This window comes from Anolis carolinensis, chromosome 1 (assembly GCF_035594765.1).
Source record: "Anolis carolinensis isolate JA03-04 chromosome 1, rAnoCar3.1.pri, whole genome shotgun sequence".
NCBI classification, from domain to species: Eukaryota; Metazoa; Chordata; class Lepidosauria; order Squamata; family Dactyloidae; genus Anolis; species Anolis carolinensis.
This window is the reverse complement of record NC_085841.1, coordinates 305,358,872-305,381,688: the sequence shown is the minus strand read 5'-3', so window position 1 is coordinate 305,381,688 and position 22,817 is coordinate 305,358,872. Positions and strand designations below refer to the sequence as shown.

General features: G+C 41.4%; 1 protein-coding gene across 30 annotated transcripts in view; it reads right to left on the bottom strand.

The window, feature by feature from the left end:
- The window catches only part of gphn (gephyrin), a 334,022-nt gene that overhangs the window by 239,303 nt on the left and 71,902 nt on the right, over nucleotides 1-22,817 (bottom strand). For all 30 annotated transcript variants that reach the window (XM_062968004.1, XM_062968007.1, XM_062968014.1 and 27 more), the window contains exon 2: nucleotides 21,141-21,219. In XM_062968004.1, the coding sequence (XP_062824074.1) occupies nucleotides 21,141-21,219 (79 nt within the window). The remainder of the gene's footprint in view (nucleotides 1-21,140; nucleotides 21,220-22,817) is intronic.

Below are 22,817 nucleotides of genomic sequence, written 5' to 3'. Positions count from 1 at the left end.
ACACAGAATCACTGAGGACACAATAATCCATGTGCCAAAAGCCCCTTCCATCTATGAGCATTCTTCTATATAAACACAGTGACAGCATAATGTCCACCTTGCCTAAACAGACAAGTAGGTGTTAGGACATAAGACGAACCATCGCCTTATGTAATACTTGGATATAATCATTAAAAGAGAGACCATGGAAGTAGGAGACCTTCTAGAAGGGGAAATTATTGTTATAAATCCATTGGTGCTGACAGAGAAATGAGACAATTGAGGGAAAGGGGATGATCAATTTCCTTTGGTTGCAAGGAATCCTCTCAATTCTACAGATTCAGCAGAGCATCCATGCCCCAGAGTGAACACAATCCATAGATCTATCACAAGGTAGGTCAGTTATTACGCCACAGAAGCATTAGTCCCACTATATTGCTTTTACTTTTAGCCACTCTGAATGTTTTTAGAAAGATAGAGTGGGATAGAAAGAAGAAGCAGCAGCAGCATTATCCCCACCAGTCCCTTCTAATTTCTCTGCATGTCTTTCATACACCTCAACATTTGGAGGAGACAACAGGAACAAGAGGTGGAAGAAAGTGTAAATGGGGTTAGATGGGGTCAGCCATGCTGCTGTGCATGAAAAATTACCATTAAACCACAATACTTTTTAGGTAGAGCTGGGGGACAAAGGTCATCATGACATATAACACAAAGGGCAGCTAGACTGAAAATTTAAAATAAAATAGAACACAGTTTGCAAAAAACCTAGTTAGGGTCACCAAAGAATCTGAGACACAAATATGTTAGGTTCTCAATTTTTAGTATCTTATATTCCACTAATCCCTTCTAACATCCTGAGTGTTTTATTATTTATCCAGTGATCTGACTGGAAAGGGGCAAAATAAAAAGCAGTTATGAAACACTGAGTTGACATTGGGCATCATGGTGGGATCCAACTACAAATCAAAGAATCTGCAGAGGAACTATACAGTACAGCGTCTGATATCCTGAAAGGGTCCCTAGTTCTGACACCTGGTTAATGTTATAGCTCTGAGGAACTTTCTAGAACTGAAACCTGGAAGTATATTTCAAAAAGATGGACACGATTTGAAATAGCTGTATCTTTGCAACAACCAACAGTCCATGAATGGAACTCTTACCACTTGAAAGAGTGGGGCATAAACTTTCAAATGGTTACCACTAGATGCCTGGCCCAGTGCAAAAACAGCTCCTAGTCTCAGTCATTAGAAAGATGGCAACCCCACAGCATAAGGTGTTTTATGTTCTGCAAGACTGAAGCCATAATTGCAGTGCAATGTACATTTCAACAATTAGCCTATTGTCAAGTAACTTGCTTATTGTCAATTAATGCAACTTTTTGCGTAATTGTAACATGTTGCCATAGTGAAATATATTGCTTTGAAATTGATTCCATCATGTTGTAACATCCTGTACTTTCCTTAAAGCTCAAACGGTGTATTAAGGACTTTGTGAAGATCTCATATAGGATGCTGATGAACTGTGGGGATCTTTAGGAGTGCCCTAAGGAATAATGTAGGAATAATGTAATGAGAAGATGAGAAGAGAACTTTTGTGATTTAACTGGCAGAATGGACGAGGTGCTCAACATTTGCCATGTAAGAAAAAGGGACTAAGAACGAGGAAGCGAAATCTGAATACTAAATGTTGAATAAAAACAGATAAGATTTGCGGTCTGGCTTGCACAGAGAACTGCTTTCCCGTTCTTCAGGCAAGTTGATAATGGGAAGGCGTGATGGAATCCCATCTTCTCCACACAGTTTTGCAGATCACTCTTTTTATTCCCACAGAAACTACTGGGTTAAGGAGCACATTTAGATAATACCTTTGGTCTTTCCTTGATCCAGAAAGGTAACTGCTGAGCAGAATTTGTCTCCAGCCAGTAGTGCTGCTTCTTTTCTCTACAGAGCCACACTAGAATGGAATAATTAATCCACGAATGTCCCCAGAAGAGGAATCCCTTCCAGTTCTGTGATTCTCTGACTCAGGCCTAAACCATAAATGTTTCCAAACTCTAAATGGTGGATAGAACACTAGTTCAATAGCATATGCAGAATACAAACAAAAGTTCTAAAACATACTATACAAATGCTACTTATTCAAAAATGACAGTTACAATGCTGCAACAGACCTTTCCTATGCCAATTTTTCTACAGCACATTAAATAAAAATGGCTTCCACAAATGCCTTTGCCATGATGTGTTGTTGACAAATGCCTTTGCCACATTCTTCTGCTATAGACGGTAAGCCTGTGCTTGGCTCAATCCAACCACTAAACAGCATAGATGTTTCCTATGTCATTGAGGACAGAACAGTGTGTATTTTCTGCTGTGATTTGAAATTTCAAGTCAAGCCTAGGGGCATAGTCAGCTGGAGCAATCTCAAGTCTGGCCTAAGTGCACAGTCTAAAGGAGGACAAATTCCTTCTCCCTCCTTAAATATTATCAATTCTTAACTATGAACAGCCCTACAAATACAATATGTACAATATGTAGCTGCATAGCATAGACTGCATGTAGGTTTTGTTATTCTCTGGAGGGCTCCACTACAAAAGGCCTTTATTCTATTACCTTTTTCTACTCAATCTTTTATTATTGCTCTGATTGAAAGTTCCTGAGTGCAAGAGTCCTGTGGCTCCATTTTTGCCTCATCATTTTAGGGGAGACTCAGCATTCTCCCCAGGCTTATGCCAACTTTCAGGTGTCCCATCTGAGTTTATATATTATGCATGGTAATTTGTGGGGGTCAGAATGCTATATGGAGAAAGAACATATGTATAGCAACCTTCATTTCCCTTTCATTATCCCTATACTGACTGTTAAAATAAGAGATGGCAATGTTTCTTGAGTTGCACAAGCCATTCCGCAAATGTAACAGATCCACTGTGATAAAGCATATTTCAGAATCCAACAAAGGATAGAATGTGAAGATAATAAAGGCTCTTCACATTTACAGCGTTCACACTTGTAGTTTTAATTACTTGTGAGTTTGAAATGCTACTTCCTCTCAAAATTGGGGTTGTCATGTGAACATCTTCAAGAAGGGAGGAGACTGTTCCGGAGGCATGAATGCTGAAGCATTTGCTGCATGTTGTTGCTAATGGATTCATGCAAATGTCTAAAACAGCTAGGAACACAAGTGGCAAGGAACACAATTTTTGGGACCACCACATTCTGTTAGGGGGACCCAATACGAGGTTGTAACCCACAGTTTAAGAAGCATTGATATAGGGTATTGGATGAAACACCTATGCTTGGAAATCTTTGAAGTCTCAGTGGTCATCCACCATGGAAGAGAAATCTTAGAAAACAGCATGCTGCATTCCAAACATTTGCATCTTTTAATTACGATACACAGAATAAAATCTTTCATATAAGTGGTTCAAGTTATTGTGGAGCCATCATCAAATGTCAAGTTAACATTTAAACTGCTTACAAATCCAGATGGAATCTTACCACTATTTTGTCATATGAGGAAGAGGGAAAGATTTGCCTGAACGTTTACAGCATGGAGGAGCAACTTTGGTTCGCTCCATGTGATTGGTAATTTAACTATGGAAGCCATACATTAAATCAGACAGACAGGAATGTCAGCTAGGTTTAAGGAAAAATGTGTTCAATGACTTTGAAAGTTCCCACTGGGGCATCAGATGCTTGACCAACCAGCTCATTAAACTACATGATCAAGATGAGAAGCTTGATGAGAAAAGAAATATGCAGAATTTGGAGGGAAAATCCCATAAAATATTCAACCTTTCATTGTTTAGACAAGGAAAAATGCTCCGAAAAAGTCATTTGAGATACAGTTGGTGGGCTGATGACTCCCTGAAGTACAGCTATTTATTACAAAAGGGACAATAAATTCTCTTTTCTCCTTCAAACTGAAGACAGTGCTTCATCATATAGGGATGGGTGCTTTCAAAGTAAGTGCTCCTTTGGGGAAGGCAGAAAGAATATGTAGCAGTACAGCAATCAATGAATTATTGCCAAGTTATTTCCCTATCTCTCAACAAATTTCACTCTACTTGGCAAGCAAAATATTTCTTTGAGAGTGATCCCCCTCACAAAAAATATCAATTTCCCCAAGATTTCCCCCCATATACATAGGGACGTTGTCATACAGTAGTGGGGCAGACCGAATACCATTATTCCAAGCAGGCCCACAGCTGAAATTACTTTAATGGTGAACACACTTTCTAATTACAGTGATACCCTGAGTTAAGAGTTTAAATAGTTCTGTGACTGAGCTCTTAACACAAATTGCTCTTATCTCAAAGTGCATTTTATTTATTTTATTTATTTACAGTATTTATATTCTGCACTTCTCACCACAAAGGGGACTTAGGGTGGATCACAATGTACACATACATGGCAAACATTCAATGCCATATGAACATAGAGACATAGACAGAAACAGAGACGCAGAGGCAATTTAACATTCTCCAGCTTCCAGCTTCCTGAGGGGATGCTCGATTCCAGCCACAGGGGGAGCAGCTGCTTCATCATCTACTGCGACATCTTGATGGATACTTCCTCATTCCAAAAGGCTGCTGGACAATTTTTATGGGGTCGTAAATTAGTTAAATTAGCCTCCCCACAAAGCAGTACCTAAATCCCTACTTGATAGATGCAACTATCTTTCAGTTGCTTAGGTCAACAACAAGCAGGGGCTATTTTTTTTAATTGTCGGGTGCTCACTCCGACACGGGCTGCCCTCAAACTCATGACCTCTTGGTCATAGTGATTTATTGCAGCTGGCTACCTAACCAGCTGTGCCACAACCATGGAAATGCTATTAATCTGCTCCGCCCCCTGACCCCACCCCCCAAATTTTTTGTTACCTGTTTTTAAACAAGAAAACGTACTTTATAAATTACAAATAATGCACACTCACATAGAAAAATAAAAAGATCAACTCTAAAATGGCAGAAGCACAAATTTATGGCAAGGAAGCACAAAGTGAAGAGGCAGAAGCATCATTTACCTCATATTGTACTAATTCCAGCCTCCCTCACTCTCTTGCTCTCTCTCTCCCCTTCTCTCTTCATGAAGTCAAACATACCAGGAATAAAAACCACACAGAATCAACTAACCCAAAGTTCCTGAAAACAGACAAGAGTAAAGCAGATAGCAATCTCCCAAAGCGGACAAGATCACAAGGCATGGAGGCAGCTCCCTTGAAGCCCTAAAACAGTGGTTCCCAACCCTTCGGCCTCTAGGTGTTTTGGACTTCAACTCCCAGAAATCCCAGCCAACTTACCAGCTGTTAGGAATTTTGGGAGCTGAAGTCCAAAACATCTGGAGGCCAAAAGGTTGGGAACCATTGCCCTAAAGCGTTGGCGCTAGCGCTTCCTCTGCTGCTAGTTCTTAATGCAAAAAGCTGTGTGTATGTCAATGCGAAATCTAGGCCGAGCATCGGCTCTTAACTTAACAATCTTAAATTGGGATGTTCTTAAGTTGAAGTTCCACTGTATTTCTAAATGTTACATTAAAAGGACATTTTAGTTAAGGCTTTTTTAGGTTTTATACCATTCTTTTGTCTAACCTAAGGGTTTTCTCTCTCTCAAAAAAGCAGCTGGTTACTTTTCAAATACTATAAATAACAATGTGAGTTATTTACTTCTCTAACTTTCCAAGCTCTAGGACAATGACTATCTAAAATACACCAAGTGGAAATTTTGCAGTGCAACATCCACTTTGGCTACACTGCAAATAATGTGGTTAAGTTTTAGGTTCTCAATTCTCTTCTATAAAAAGAAGAGCTAACTTTGATTCAGTAAGATATGTTCAGCCATTTTTTTCTCCCCAATGCAGCTACCTGCGTGGTTGTCAGGACCCAGGCTGCAGAGCACCAATAACCATGCGCAGAGACCAGAATCTATCTAATATCTTTATTAAGGAAATATATGAAGTCAATAAAAACAAGTGTAGAATATAGTTCAGAAGTAGACCTTTCAGGAAAGGTCAAATATAGTCCAGGAAAATAATGTCCAATAATGTCCAATATGTGATATTAAAGTCCAAAGTTATAATCCAATAACCGAAACACACACTTTGCCAAGCAAAGTGTGGGGAGAAGACAAGGTCCTTAAGTCCATAGAAACTTGGCAATTAGTGTGATGACTCATGGGCCATGTAGTCCCGTTCCATGTACTATTGTGGCAGATGAAGAGGAAAACTTGGGTTTCCCACCGTTTCTGCCAGATTTGGAGCCCTTGCACCTGCAAGATGTTTGCCCACAAGAAGTCAGCCAAACAAGCCTTGAGCAGAAATCTCCCCCATTTTCTCGCCGGGATTATTATAATCAAGATAGGGCGCTCGAGAGGCGACTCGCCGGAGCGCCAGGATAGCTGCCAGACAATTAGCCGATTAAGTCTGCTTCCCTTGGGAAACTTTAAGGAGTCATGCATCTGGACACAGTATAGGTTTCGTTTCTTGTTCCCCAGAGAAAGTGTTCCTTGGCGGGAAAACAAGATCCTATATAGGTGTTTGCCCGCAAAGAAATCCTTGCGGAGTCAATTCGTCGGCTTGAGGAGTGAGATCGTGTGTAGACTTCATACTCCAGTTCCCAGATCCCGGATCAAGTTTCCAGCCCAGCCTTGTACCATGGACTTCTATGGACTCAGTTCTTGATTCATGTTTGCCTTGTTTCAAGTTTGATCTTGCCAAGTTTCAAGTCTTGCCTTGCCTTGCGTTTTAAACCACGGACCTTGCTTCTCTGATTCAAGCCTTGTTTTCCAGTTTCCTTCGGATTTACCTTAAGCCTCAAAGACTATGGACAGTTCCCCACACTATTGCTTGCCAAATAGTGTGTGTTTCGGTGAAGTGGATTATAACTTTGGACTTTAATATCACATATTGGACATTGTTTTCCTGGACTATATTTGACCTTTCCTGAAAGGTCTACTTCTGAACTATATTCTACACTTGTTTTTATTGACTTTATATATTTCCCTAATAAAGATATTAGATAGATTCTGGTCTCTGCGCATGGTTATTGGTGTTCTGCAGCCTGGGTCCTGACAGTTTGACTCCGCCACCTAAGCACCAATTAACCTAAGACCAGAATGTCTACGGGAACCGGGGCGGAAGACCAACCGCTCAGCTACACCATTTCCAAGGAAGAATTCGACAGGATCCGTGTTACTCTCCGAACACAGGAGGGTGAAATTCTGGGCTTGAAGGAACGTGGAGTGCACCTCCCTGCCCTAGCGCTTCCAACCAAGTTTTCTGGAGAAGCCTCCAAGGTTCATGTTTTCTGTCGCCAGTGCCAGGCGTACATAGAAGCCCGCCAAGCTGAATTTCCCCACGAAGATGTCAAAGTGGCGTGGATTTATAGTCTTTTAGATGGACCTGCGGCCAATTGGGCGACGGCGCTGTATGATGCAGGTTCCACGCATCTAAGCTCCGTGCAAGGGTTCTTGAACCACCTTAGGAGGACCTGGGGAATCGAGGACAACGAGGAGGCGGCCGGCCATAAACTCCGGCGACTCCTTCAAGGGGACAGGCCGTTGTCCCGGTACATAGCCGAGTTCCGGGTGCTGGCTCAGAACACCGGTTGGAACGATATCGCCCTCAGAGGGCAGTTTCGTGAGGGCCTTAACTTCGAGATGCAGGAAGAAATTTCTAAGGTGGATCCCCCAGAGACTCTTGAGAGACTCATTAATCATTGTCTACGAGCCGAAGTCCTGCTTGCCAACAAAAAACAGTGGCTCTGAGGTCAGAGTGGAAGAGCCGGGGTGAGACCCCCCGCTTCTACCAGTATTCAACCACGACCAGTATGGAAATCTCCACCGCCAGCCCCAAACCCCATGGGAAGCGAGGAAGAACCGATGCAGTTGGGCAATGTGCGCCCCAGACTGGATGTTGCCGAAAAGGCCCGCCACCAACGTTTGAATTTGTGTTGGTACTGCGGAAATGGGGGCCACCTCGCCAGAGAATGCCCAGCCAAAAGAAAGCCCGCCGCCCGCCTGGCAGCGCCGTCCTCCGTGGAGCCGGAGACGGCCGAGGCGGCTGGGGCCAAGCCGGCGGGGGAAGCCAGCGACCGGGCGTAGAGAGGCTCGCCAACCCGGTCAAAAACCCCACTTAAGAGCCGCAGACGGGGGTCCTATTTCTCCTAGTGGTCACGTTGTGGTCAGCGAAAAAGGGACCCGTCATGATCCATGCCATGATAGACTCAGGAGCAACAAACAATTTCATTGATAGAGAGTATGCCAACTCTCTGGGATTACAATATCACGATTTCAAGAATGCCCGAGTGGTGCAGGCTATAGATGGTCGTCCCCTAAAGACGGGTCCAGTGAGCCAGTGGACTGAACCCACCAGAATGTGGATAAGGGAACATATGGAAGAGATTTCCTTCTTCGTCACCGAGGTGCCCCACTTCCCTGTGATTTTGGGAATACCATGGCTGACACTCCACGACCCAAATATCTCCTGGACCAACAGAGAACTACAATTTGCTTCAAAGTATTGCCAAAACCATTGCCTAGTAGCCAAGGTCTGCCATGCCACAGACGCAGAGCCCATCATCACCTTGCCCAAGAAATATTCAGACTTCTGGGACATTTTCAATGAAAAGGAAGCCGAGAAACTACCCCCACATAGACCCTACGATTGTGCCATTGACTTGGTGGAGGGGGCCCCGATCCCACGAGGACACCTCTACTCCCTGACTGAACCAGAGCAAGAAGCTCTCAGGGAGTTCATAGAGTCAAATCTTCGCAAGGGATTCATCAGACCCTCTCAATCCCCAGCTGCTTCCCCGGTGATGTTTGTGAAAAAGAAGTCAGGGGACCTACGCTTGGTTGTGGACTATAGAGCATTGAATAATATCACGAAGCGGAACCGCTACCCCCTGCCTTTGATCTCAGACCTATTAGACCAGCTTCGAGGGGCCAAGGTTTACACCAAGCTGGATCTCCGGGGGGCTTACAATCTAGTTCGCATCAGGGAGGGGGACGAATGGAAAACCGCCTTCCAGACCAAATTCGGATTATTCGAGTCCCTGGTCATGAATTACGGATTATCCGGAGCTCCCGCAACATTCCAGCATTTTGTCAACGATATCTTTCAGGATTATCTAGATCGGTTCTTGATCATATACTTGGATGATTTTTGGTGTTTTCTAGATCACAATCGGAGCACGAGAAACACGTCAGAATGGTGCTACAACGATTGCGGGATCATGGACTATATGCCAAGTTAGAAAAATGCGCCTTTGATCTGCAAGAAGTAGACTTCCTGGGGTACCGCGTCTCGCCACTAGGGCTCTCCATGGACCCGGCAAAGGTTTCAGCAGTTTTGGAATGGCGGGCGCCAACCAACAAGAAGGAAGTGCAACGTTTCTTGGGGTTCGCGAACTACTACCGCAAATTCATCCCAGACTTTGCCCGCTGGTCTGACCCAATCACCAGCTGCATCAGTGGAAAACAGCCTTTCCGCTGGACGGAGCAAGCAGAGAAAGGGTTCCAACAATTAAAGAAGTTATTCACGACCCAGCCAATTCTACAGCACCCTGACCCTAAAACCCCTTTTGTTGTGCAGGCTGACGCCTCTGATGTGGCAATTGGGGCTATACTCATGCAACCAGTGGGAGAGCATCTTCATCCTTGTGCCTATTACTCCCGTCAACTAACAGCCCCAGAGAGGAATTACACTATTTGGGAGAAAGAACTCTTGGCCATAAAGGCAGCCTTTGAAAATTGGAGACATTGGTTGGAAGGGGCCAAATTTCCCATTGAGGTTCATACTGATCATCGAAATTTAGAGCACCTAAGGACCGCACGAAAGCTAAATCAAAGGCAGCAACGCTGGGCTTTGTTTTTTGAACGTTTTGACTTCCAGATCCATTATGTGACCCCGGCACAGACCAAGCAAGCAGATGCTCTATCACGGAAACCAGAGTATGCTGCAGGACGCAAAGAGACCTCAGAATCCCGATTGCTGCAACCCGAAAACTTTGCCACGCTCACAGTGGGAAACACCAAATCCACTCCAATTGAACCAACTCCTTCCAACCCAGAACCCCTTTGCGCTCAAGAAATTAGAGCCAGCCAGCAGGCAGATGCCTGGGCTCAAGAACAGATTCGCCAAGGATTACGTTTCCCTTTCTCACTTAAGGATGGACTAATGTGCTACCGGAACCATGTTTACATCCCTCCAGGCCCCGGCAGAGAAAAGGCACTTCGTCTGTGTCATGACAGCAAGCCAGCAGGGCATTTTGGGCTCTTTAAAACCATGCACTTGATTCTACGAGATTTCTGGTGGCCCAAGATCCGCAAGGATGTGGAGAAGTATGTCAATACCTGTCCTGTATGTCAGCGCTCCAAGACACGAAGGGAGAAGCCCTCGGGGCTACTACATCCTCTCCCCACTCCTTCTCGCCCATGGGAGATAATTTCCACGGATTTTATCACTGACCTACCACCTTCCCTTGGATTCACCACGATACTAGTGGTGGTGGACCTTTTCACCAAGTTGGCTCATTTCATTCCCTGCGATGGCCTCCCCACGGCCAAGGAAACTGCAGATTTATTCCTTCAGCATGTTTTCAGACTACATGGATTACCCAAGAGTTTAGTCATGGACCGTGGATCTCAATTCACCTCTCGTTTTTGGAAAGCACTACAAAAACTATTGGGCATAGACTCTCGTTTATCTTCAGCTCACCATCCCCAAACGGATGGGCAAACTGAGCGCACCAATGCCACTTTAGAACAATACCTTCGCTGTTATGTAAACTACCAGCAGGACAATTGGGCTTCCCTATTACCGCTATCGGAGTTTGCTTACAACAATGGTGTCCAGGCTTCAACTAAAGAAACCCCGTTCTTTGCAAACTACGGCTTCCACCCACGTTTCTTCCCTTCTGTCATTGAAACCTCAGAAGTCCCTGCAGCGGAGGACTGGTTACAAGAACTTACAGCGGTGCAACAACTCTTGCACCAACAACTGGGTCAAGCCAAGGAGGACTATAAACGCCACGCTGACGGCCATCGCCAGCCGGGCCCCGAGATCAAGGTAGGAGACCGGGTTCTATTGTCCACTCGCTTTTTGCCCTCCCGCCGTCCTTGCCGGAAGTTAGATGCCCGTTTCATTGGTCCCTACCCAGTGGTGGCGCAACTTAACCCCAGGACTTTCAAACTCCAACTTCCGCGCTCCATGCGCATTCATCCGGTGTTTCATCGTTCCCTGCTCCTTCCGGCGGATGGGGTACGCCCCGATGTGGACCAGCCGGCCCCCGCCCCTGTTTTGGTGGACGGGGAGGAGGAATTCGAGGTTCAGGACATTTTGGATTCTCGCTTTCATCGCCGCCGCCTTCAGTATCTCATTGACTGGGTGGGTTTTGGCCCCGAAGAACGCTCTTGGGAAGACGCTTCCACAGTCCATGCCCCCGATTTGGTCCGCCACTTCCATCAGGCCTACCCTGCCAAGCCGCGGCCCCGCACCTCGGGAAGAGGGCCCATTTCGGAGAGGGGCCTTGAGGAGGGGGATAGTGTGATGACTCATGGGCCATGTAGTCCCGTTCCATGTACTATTGTGGCAGATGAAGAGGAAAACTTGGGTTTCCCACCGTTTCTGCCAGATTTGGAGCCCTTGCACCTGCAAGATGTTTGCCCACAAGAAGTCAGCCAAACAAGCCTTGAGCAGAAATCTCCCCCATTTTCTCGCCGGGATTATTATAATCAAGATAGGGGCGCTCGAGAGGCGACTCGCCAGAGCGCCAGGATAGCTGCCAGACAATTAGCTGATTAAGTCTGCTTCCCTTGGGAAACTTTAAGGAGTCATGCATCTGGACACAGTATAGGTTTCGTTTCTTGTTCCCCAGAGAAAGTGTTCCTTGGCGGGAAAACAAGATCCTATATAGGTGTTTGCCCGCAAAGAAATCCTTGCGGAGTCAATTCGTCAGCTTGAGGAGTGAGATCGTGTGTAGACTTCATACTCCAGTTCCCAGATCCCGGATCAAGTTTCCAGCCCAGCCTTGTACCATGGACTTCTATGGACTCAGTTCTTGATTCATGTTTGCCTTGTTTCAAGTTTGATCTTGCCAAGTTTCAAGTCTTGCCTTGCCTTGCGTTTTAAACCACGGACCTTGCTTCTCAGATTCAAGCCTTGTTTTCCAGTTTCCTTCGGATTTACCTTAAGCCTGAAAGACTATGGACAGTTCCCCACACTATTGCTTGCCAAATAGTGTGTGTTTCGGTGAAGTGGATTATAACTTTGGACTTTAATATCACATATTGGACATTGTTTTCCTGGACTATATTTGACCTTTCCTGAAAGGTCTACTTCTGAACTATATTCTACACTTGTTTTTATTGACTTTATATATTTCCCTAATAAAGATATTAGATAGATTCTGGTCTCTGCGCATGGTTATTGGTGTTCTGCAGCCTGGGTCCTGACAATTAGGCTGGAAAGCAAACTTGATACTTGGCTAGAACAAGACTTGAAACAAGGCAACAAGAGCAAAAACAAGGTCCGTGGTAAACGCGGGACAAGGCAAGGCTGGAAACTTGATCCGGGAAACAGGGAACTGGAGTACGAAGTCTACACACGATCTCACTCCTCCAGCTGACGAATTGACTCCGCAAAGTTTCCTTTGCGGCAAACACCTAAATAGGTCTCGTTTCCCGCCAGAAGAACACTTTCCCTGGAGAACTAGAAGTGAAACTCAACTTAGTCCAGATGCAAGACTCCTTAGAATTTCCCAAGGGAAGCAGACTTAATCAGCTAATTGTTTGGCTGCGATTCTGGCGTTCCGGCGATTCGCCTCCCTATTTCCTCTATCTCTATTATAATTGTCTCTTCGAGAAAACGGGGGAGAATTCTGCCCAAGGCTTGTTTGGCTGACTTCTTGAGGGCAAACATCCTCCAGGTGCAAGGGCTCCGTTTCTGGCTGAAACGGTGTAAATCCCATGTTTTCCTCTTCGTCTGCCACAATAGTACTAGGAACGGGACTACATGGCCCATGAGACATCACAGTGGTGCACCCCCGGCATACTGTTTCAGAGGAGTCCAAAGGGCTAGGCAGGATTACCTCCTTTGTATGTTGGTGGTGGAAGTATCTCATGAAAAGAATCCACTAGGATAATGGTTCAGTCAGGGGTTAGTTAGAATACAGCCAGTGTGATCTGGCTATTTTGCACGATTGTTTGTTGTTGAGAAAAATGTGACTCAACATAATTTCTACACTCTATCTATGAAACAGAGATGGGCCCGAAATTTGTTTCATCTGTGTTTTTGTTTGGTGCTGTTCATTCATTTGGCATGATACAACAGACCACTCCCCAAATGGAAGAAGCAGTAAAATGAAAGGTAAGTGGGAATGGTAACCATTTGGTTGCCTGATTTTCATCCCATTGGCGGCAATGGGTGGGCTCCCCACGCTTCCCTTCCCCTCAGTATTAGAGTTAGAGGGTCTTACCATTTCACTGATCCTCAGGCTCTCTGCAGCATTAATTTGAATTGTTAGGGTTGGTGGGGCAAACCCCTGTCTCTGAATCTGGATAGACAAAATTCAGTCTGTGGCTCATTGATGCTGTTTTTGCAGCCCGTGGCTCTTCTTCAGGCTCCATTATCTTTTTAAATGGGTAGCGAGGCCCCCCTGTACTTTTCAACACACAGGGAAAGAGACTCTCTTTAAGAGTGTGTGCGTGTGGCCTCCAGGCCCAGTGACTGCCAGGGCTTGCAGAGTACCTCTGAGGTACTTGGCACTTGGCACTCGTCTGCAAGTCCTGGCAGTCGCGGGCTCCTTGAGCGTGTGTGGTCTGAAGTCCCAAAGAGCCAGTGGCTGCCAGGACTTGCATGTGAGCGATGAACATTTTTATCCATCGTACATGCCTTCCATTTATAATCTATATGCATTAATCAAGGATCTTTATCTAGCTGACAAGTTGTGACTTTCAAGACAGTGACTGAGAATGGGTACTATGCTAAGAGGCAAAAAAGTATATAGGAAGTGTAGGAAGCATGAAAAATATTAAAACATTCTCTTCAAATTGCTATTTTTGGATCAGTGTAAACATTACTGGCTTTTACATAAATCTCTGTAATATCAGTAGGCTATATTTTTAAAGCTGTAATATTTTCTTTAGCACACGGATAGCAATTCTGTACCAATAAAAACCTAGACTTAATTTTTTCCAAGCCCTGTCACCTGACTTGAAATGTTTCTTTCATGCACATTACTATCTTGGATAAATGTCAAGGTATGTTTCACAGCTGTGATGTTCCTTACTTTAAGCTTATGATTCTCAATTCACAACAGCATTTTAAGGCTGAAGAAAATAGTCACTGCCAATGTTTCCTTATGTCTTCAAAGCAGCTACAACATAGTACCAGCCAAAGAATCTGATTTTTTCAAATTAAGCTTTCAGTTTTTTTGTTATCTAAGTATCTCCTTTCTCTTAAGTTTAATTAAGAAAAGATCTTAAAATTGTACACTGAAACAGATGGTTTAGCAACTGACTGTCTACAATCACTGCAATTTCATGACCTGAATCCTATTAGTCCTAATTAAAACAGACCTAATGAATCATTGGATTATTTATATGTTGACTTATATTCATCAAGTCAATGCCCTTACAATATGTGAGAGAGGTTGTATATTTCCAGCAAATATATATTTTTCAATTTCATTAAAATAATACAAAGAAAAAAGGAATACTATAAAGACAATTACTAAGAGAAAAGAAAAAAAGAGGAAAAAAGAGAAAGAAAGCATTTAATTCTGATTTTACTACCAATAGTTATAAAAAATAATGAATATTACTTCCTGTACAAAGCAATGTTTCTTATTTCTTAAAGAATCCTAATTATTATTAATGCCATATATTCTTGCAAAACCCTCACAACACAGTAGCAATTCCCAGTCTTTTCAAAATGTTCCCAAATGTCTCCCCTGACAAAGTACAAAAGGAAATGAATTTCAGAAAATAATGAAACTTATGTATAGAACCTGTAATGTTCTAGGTAAATTAAATCCAGGTATCTGCCAGATCTTACTTCCCCATAGGAGTCTGCTGGGAAGACCTTTCAGTCCCATCATCTTCAAAATTGTACTCTTTTAAATTGATTTTGTATTGTATAAAGTGTTTTAAAATATTGTTATGCTGTTGAATTTTATTTTAATGCTGATCCTTTGTATCTTTTTAGCTATACTGTACACATTTCAACTGATAAGTTGCCTTGTATACCAGTTTTCCAAGAAGAAAAAACCCTCAGGGATATAATACAATGACAACTATTTTCATGATTTATAAATGAAACAATTATTTTTAGCACCATCAATGTACATGATATTTCATAGAATAAAACAAAAACGATAGAACTGTCATAGGCATACAATTTAAATATATGCATAGATGTGGGAAGGTGGGAGTGCTACAAACATACAGCTGTACAACAAACTTTTTTGTTGTTAGCTGCCATCAAGCAATATATTCCGGCAACCCTACATAAGAGAGACCTCCAAGTCACCCTATCATCAATAGCCTTTGCTTAAATCTTGCAGACGGAGAGCTGTGGCTTCCTTGATTCAGTTTATCCAATAAGTTGTCAGAAAAAAAATTGCATCAAAGTAACTCTTATCTGGACTTTTGCTACTAACATAGCGATTCAAAGTAGAGCTAGATTCAATTGGAGCCAAAAATGAAGAGCTATTGATGCTGGGGGAAATGTGAATTCTTCAAGAGTTTTTTCTTCTGAACTTTTTTTCCTCACTTTTTAATACTTTATACAAATATTTTAGTATGCATTTATCTTCACTTTGTCCATTTGTGGTTACTTTATTTATTTGCTTAGTATAATGTTTCATATTATATAAATGCATACAAAAAGAAGAACATCCAGAGCCATTTTGCTTTACAGTGTGCTTTCTTGTCCATGTTAAAAAAATAACACACACATCCATGTCAGAGTAAAAATATCAGTGTTCTTTTCTTTTTCCATTTGTCAGCAACAACTACAAAAATGCTGGGCATTGCATAACAACTATCTCCTATGGAAAAAATGTTTTCCAATACTTAGGAAAAATGTTTTGGAAGGCAGCATAAATAAATAAATAAATAAATAAAATAAATAAATAAATAAAGGAAATGCACAAAAAACTGTATCAGTGGGAAGAAAACCTATTGCAAAATTACATTCAAGCTGTGTATATAAGAAATAATGAATGCATTTCTTATTTAGACTTGGGTCCCATTTCCTAGATATATAATTATAAAAATATATGGAAATCCAGACATTCCAAAATCTGGGATGAAAAACAAAATCCAAAACACTCCTGATTCCAAGTATTTTGTATTACATATACATCTGGCAGACTGGAGTAGATAGCTTACAACATATGGGTTAGGGTACCCATATTTCATCTACAACACAAACAGGAATCCATGTTCTCCTACAGACAATAAAAAGAGATTTGTATAGTCTATTTAAAAGTGAGAACAGAGGTTATCTCCATCTTTCTGACTAATACTTTAAGGCTGTTCACTAGCACAAAGCTATTATAAACTATAGGGGGATGGCCTTATTGGAGACTGTGTGAAGAGCCTAATGCTTGCTTCTCACGAGGCAACATTTATCACCAACAGGTATGCAATAAGATATGAATCCAACTAATTTCAATTAGAGACTGCAAATTTTCCCCCATCCAATCAGAAATGAGAGTGGACTCTCTATTTGAAGCCACAAGGGGACCATTCACTGACTTTTGCAATGCTGACTATCAACCACCAAATATCTGTATCAATCTGTAAATGATTGCATCAGCTTGCTTAAGGCCAATCATACCAATGGGATATGCCTTTTTGGTGGTCTTTTCCATACTTAGGTCACATTTTTACTGTTTTCTCCATCAGACTCTCTCATCTCCTTTAAGATCAAATGACTGTCCAGAACTATTTGGTAAACTGATATTTTTTACACACTTTAAACAGAGGTTTTTTGGGTTTTTTTACTCTACACAGAATTTACTCTACACACAAATGCTGCTGCTCACTTCCATGAACAATAACAATGAATACTTATCAGTTTGAACAGCCTATAGGAGCCTCCAGTGGCCTAGGGGATAAATACTCTTATATAAATTTAGAAATTTCAGTTAAAAAAAAATCAACACAAATACAGACCTTTAATATGCAGCTAGTGAGGCAGTCTGATTAAATCAAGAACAACTACTGTATTGAGGTTTCCAGGGCAAAATCTCAACCATTAAAATTGCAGGTTTGGAATTTTTCTCCCACAGACTCCATCTTTCTTTCTGAATATGAAAAGATACTATGATACTCATGACCATGTACAGATGGTGTGCACTTTTTGCATTTTCTCTATGTCAGTAGACATTTTGACCTGACTTGCCTCCTATTAGAAATTTAAATTATTTTTCTACTGTTTTTTTTCCTCCTCTCACCCTCCATCTGTTCAGAGAGAAAAAAATTAAGAGAGACACCAAGGGCACTAAAATGTTCTGTGCTATTTTTACACTCTTTTCTACAAATTCTGAAGTCACAGAAGCACAGCTGATTTTCTTAGTCAATTAACAGAAAAAGACACTGTAGAATTGTTTGAAATGAAAACAAATATGAAATCTCCATCCTGTAAACATTGTTGAAATATGCCTCTCAAGGACACTGGGGTGATATACTCAAAGAGTTAGACTTGCAGTTGTGCTGACACCTGGTATTAGATGGTGATGCTAGTCGTGATTGTCAGTAGATTGTGTGCATTTGATATCATCCTCCTTTCTTATTCCTCCTTCAAGCACTTCCTTTAAAAAACTTAGGCAAATGATACAGTAGTAAAGATAGGTTTACATGTGGGCTGCTCCTTGATCTGGTTTTGAGCATGGAAAGTTAGGTGATGTCTGTTGCCAGGGTATGTATGCTGATACACAAGCTCCTGTTCCTGAAAGAGGCATGATTAATTACTAGGCATGGGCGAATTTATCGGAATGGTCGTAAATCAGAATAAAATTGTATATATTCCGATTTGCGAACGGGGTTCCGAAGCGGGTTAGCGATTCGGATAAAACGCACGATTTTGAAGCGTTTGAGCCCATTCTTGTAATGGGCTCATTATTGTTCGGAAATAAAGTAATGTATTTTTGAAGCAACCAAACTTGGTTTTCAGGGAGGTACAGCCTAGCCTGGGCTTGCTTCCCTGACCAATTGCTATGCACGTCAACGTAAAGGGGAGAGGTTTGGATGTCCTCCCCTCCCTGAAAAGCGCCTGTTCAAGCCACGAGGCGACATTCTAGGCTGGGAGGTTGGAGAGGGAGGCTGGCTGTGTGTGCCAGGTGGACTCTTTATCTTTTGCTGCCTGTGACTCAGATTGCCTGCCTACCTGCCCTGGCAGTGGCTTCTTGTTGTTGTGGGGCAGGGCAGGCATTGAAAGAAGAACTTCAGAGAAAAGGGTGGAAAAGGGGGTACTTTTTCTTTTAAAATTATAAAATAAAGAAGCAGAAGTAAAGTAACGTTTTATTTTTGTGAAAAAGGTGGGGGTTGGGAGGGCGAAACTAGTGACACATTTTATTTTAGATTCACGCATTAAGCAAGCAGCTACAAGAAACTTTTTTTTTTTGGATGCCATCCATATTTTAAGTTATAGCCCGCCAGGTTAAGTATGGCATGGTCCTCAAGTCTAATCCATTCCTTTAACCAACTAAATCCTACTGCTCATAGTAGCATCTAAAGTCCAGGAGAGCAAACCCCCTCTACCTTTTTTACCTATTAAATTCTTATATGCAATTCTGGCTTTTTTGCCAGCACATATGAATTTAACCACATCTTTCCTTCACTGTTCAATAACCTTTACATCTTTAATAATTGGAATAAAAACAACATTTTAAATAATATCATCATTTTTATCACCGCTATCCTCCCCAGGTTAATTGAATTTTCTGCCATCTTTCTAAGTCTTTTTAAATCTTCTTCCAAGTTTTTTCATAATTATTTTGATATAAATTATCATAAATTATATAAATAACAGTTAACTATAGTCCTAAGTAGTTTATTTTCATTACTGCCTTACATGCTGATAATTTCTCCAGTTTATCAATATTACCTGTGGATAGGTTTTTAGTTAAAAGCAAAGTTTTTCCTTATTAATTTTAAATCTTGAAATGTTGCCATACGTACTGATGGCCTCCATTAAATTTTTGATGCTCCTTACTGGGTCCGCTAAAATGCATACCATATTGTCCACGTATGACTTTATTTAAAATTCTGAACCCTGAAATCTGGTTGAAATGATATCAAAGCCAGAATCATCCACAAAGTGTAAATTTGTGTGGAAGAAGGCATCTCTGATATCAATTGAGGAAGATATTGTGTTGTAATTACAGACTTCAACTGATTCCTATCAAAAGGATTTCAGGAATGAAGGAATAAGGAAGGTTGTGATATTGTTATAGATGGTTCATTGTATGATTCACAATAATGTGCTTTTGGATACAAGAGTACAAGTAAAATGTCCTTTAGAATGAGCTTTTTGAAATCACGTTCAATGCACTTTAAAAAAACGTTTTAAGGACATAAGCCCATGAATGGGATAGAAAACTATCTTTCTGTATTTGAAGGGTATAAAGCAGTAATATAAAGAAGCTGAAGAAAGATAACATTTGAATGAAAAACAAACACTTAATGCTCCAAGGAACATGAATGCTACTGCTGTGGCGGAGCCATTATTTATTTATTGAATCCCAACATGGGATTAAAAGAGACCTACCATCTTTTGAAAACACAAAACAATTTAAAAATTTTGCCACAAAAGTTAAAACACAATTCAATAAGATTCTTACATCTGGAACCTGGCAAAGATATGCTGCACAAGCAGCTAGGAACCCTTATGCATGCATCACAAAGACCACAAAGATGAAATATCAAAAAGAACATATATGATACATGTGTGTTTGAAATTGCGCAGACGTTACTTCAATTGGGATGGTTTAATCTAATTACAAAGATTCAATCCCGACGCTGCCACCAATTGTGATGGCGCTAAAGTCAATTGGGAAGACTCAAGCCAATTGTAATGGTGTCAAAGCAAATTGTAAATGCTGTTTCCGCTGCTGAGGGGATTTTTGAATCTTTTAATCCCTTTAGATTATATATATATCACCTTTATATGAGGGGAAGGATTACAGGGGGTGATCTTTATTTCAAGATCCCAGCCTCTGTCTCTGTAGTTAGGGATTTCTGTGTTGTTGTTCCCTTTCTGAGGTAACTGTGACTATTACTCTTCCCCAATTAGGTGATTTATTAAGGTAACTGCCACCAACGTGAGGCTTTTGAATTATCACCGATAAAATTTGGCTCCACAGACACAGATGAGATGAAATGAGTCAGTTGTTAACAAAGAACAACAAGTTTATTGCGTACAAAGCTTATGGTTGCAGGATGATTGATTTACTTATGGAACTTTAGATAAACAAGTGGTTTAATAACTCTTATAACCACCACACCAGTAGTCTCTGGTGTAATTCCACTCTCACTCTCCCACTGATAATATAAATTGTAGTGAACTCTAACCTCAGCTGAGCTCCTTAGTGAACAATGTCCCGACTACAATAAAAGCCTTTAATTTGATCTACTACTGATCAAATTCCTGATCACTAGTCCTTCCCAACTAGAGATCTTGACTAGGCTCCCTTTAGTCTGCCTTGACTAAAGATTTTGGCCAGGCCTGTCTCCTCAGCCCTTCTTGACTGAAAAGCCTCCAGCCACGCACTCCCGGCTTCTTTTTTAAAACTCCCACTTTTTCATTTTCTTGGCTCCACCCACTTCTACCTCTGGTGAGCTAGCCAGCTCCGTCTCCTTGGTAACAGCACTACTGTGGATTGAAACAAGATGGCTTCTGTTTCAGCTACTGTGTCAACTAAACACAAATACATACTCTAACAGTTAAAATTAAACATAATAACTATGACTTCTCCACAGAAATTAGGTCTACATGTTTTATTAATAACTGACTTTTAAAAGACTAACATAAGAATTGATATTATCTATAATTGTGTAGATCCATAAAAGGTCAAAAATCTGGGCTTTAGTAAGAGTTAGCTATGAACACAATTTGTATAAATTAGAAAATATATTTTTCACTTTTGGAAATACTCACAATGAAGGATCTTGGACAAGGTCTTTGAGGTTTATTCCACTACGATCTTCTGCAAGATTCCTGAAGCAACTGTCACTCACTAAAGAAAAGAGAAAAAGATAAATAAATATATAAGATTAAAACATGTGAAGCCCCATGCATTGTACCTACAAACCAGTTAGTTGTTAATCCTGTTGCAATTTTTAATAAACAACTGCTTTTGGATCCAGGCACTGCAATTTTTTCTAAACATTTTCATGAATTTGCAGATTGGCTACATGAAAAAAGTGTCACCTAATCGTGATAATCTATAATAAGCATGGATAAGTGTCTCTTTCAGCAAACAAAATAAATTATTTATTCTGAATACTCAATCACAGCATTTATCTAACAAATAAGAGATATACAATAGTGATGGATCGATGCCTACATACTCACATCAAAAACAGATATATCAGAGAACTTATTTTAATAATACAGATTGACTGGGAAAACAGCACTATGACACAACCCTTGAAATCCATGTAGATTCAAGGCTAAATTTTGATGAAATTAGTAATACTGAAAAATCAGCTGTTGATTTAATAGAATCATAAAACTGGAAGAGACCACATGGGCCATCTAATCCAACCCCCTGCCATGCAAAAAAAGCACAATTAAAGCATCCCCGACGGATGGCCATTCAACCTCTGTTTAAAATTCTCCAAAAAAGCGCTTTTGTCACACTCTGAGGCAGAGAGTTTCACTGCTGAACAGCTCTTACAGTCAGGAAGTTCTTCCTAGGGTTCAGGTTGAATTTCCGTTCCTGTAATTTGAACCCATTGCACCTAATCCTAGTCTCCAGGGCAGCAGAAAATAAGCCTGCTCCCTCTTCCCTATGACAGCCTTTTAAATATTTAAACATGACTATCATGTATCAACCTTCTCTTCTGCAGACTAAACATACCCAGCTCTTTAAGATGCTCCTCATAGGGCATGGTCTCCAGACCTTTGATCATTTTAGTAGCTCTCCTCTGGAGATGTTCCAGCTTGTCAATATCTCTTTTAAATTGTGGTGCCCAGCATTGGACACAATATTCCAGGTGAGATCAAACCAAAGCAGAATAAAGAGGCACCATGACTTCCCTTGATCTAGATTAGGGGTCCCAAAACTCAGGCCCGGGGGCCACGTGCAGCTCATCAAAGTCATTTATCCGGCCCACGTGGCGGCTCCACTGAGGAAGGCGCATGCAGCCTGGTGCGCGCCTTCCAAAGCTTTCCTTGTTTATAATGGTATTTTAATTATTAATTAATTAATTAATAATTATTACAGGGTGCTTTGCTGGTGCTTTTGGTGCACAAAGGCAGAAGGGGGTTGGACTAAATGGCCCAAGGGGTCTCTTCCAACCATCTTAATTATTTTTATTATATTATGATCATTATTAACATTAAGGCTGTATTTGTTCCCATTTTGTTTTTTTACTTCAAAATAGGATATGTGCAGTGTGCATGGGAATTTATTCATAGTTGTTTAAAAAACTATAGTCTGGCCCTCCAACGGTCTGAGGGACCATGAACTGGCCCCCTGTTTAAAAAGTTTGGGAATCCCTGATCTAGACACTATACTCCTTTTGATGCAGCCCAAAATCCCATTGGCTTTTTAAACTGCTACATCACACTGTTGCCTCATGTTCAACTTGTTGTCCAGGAAAAGTCTAA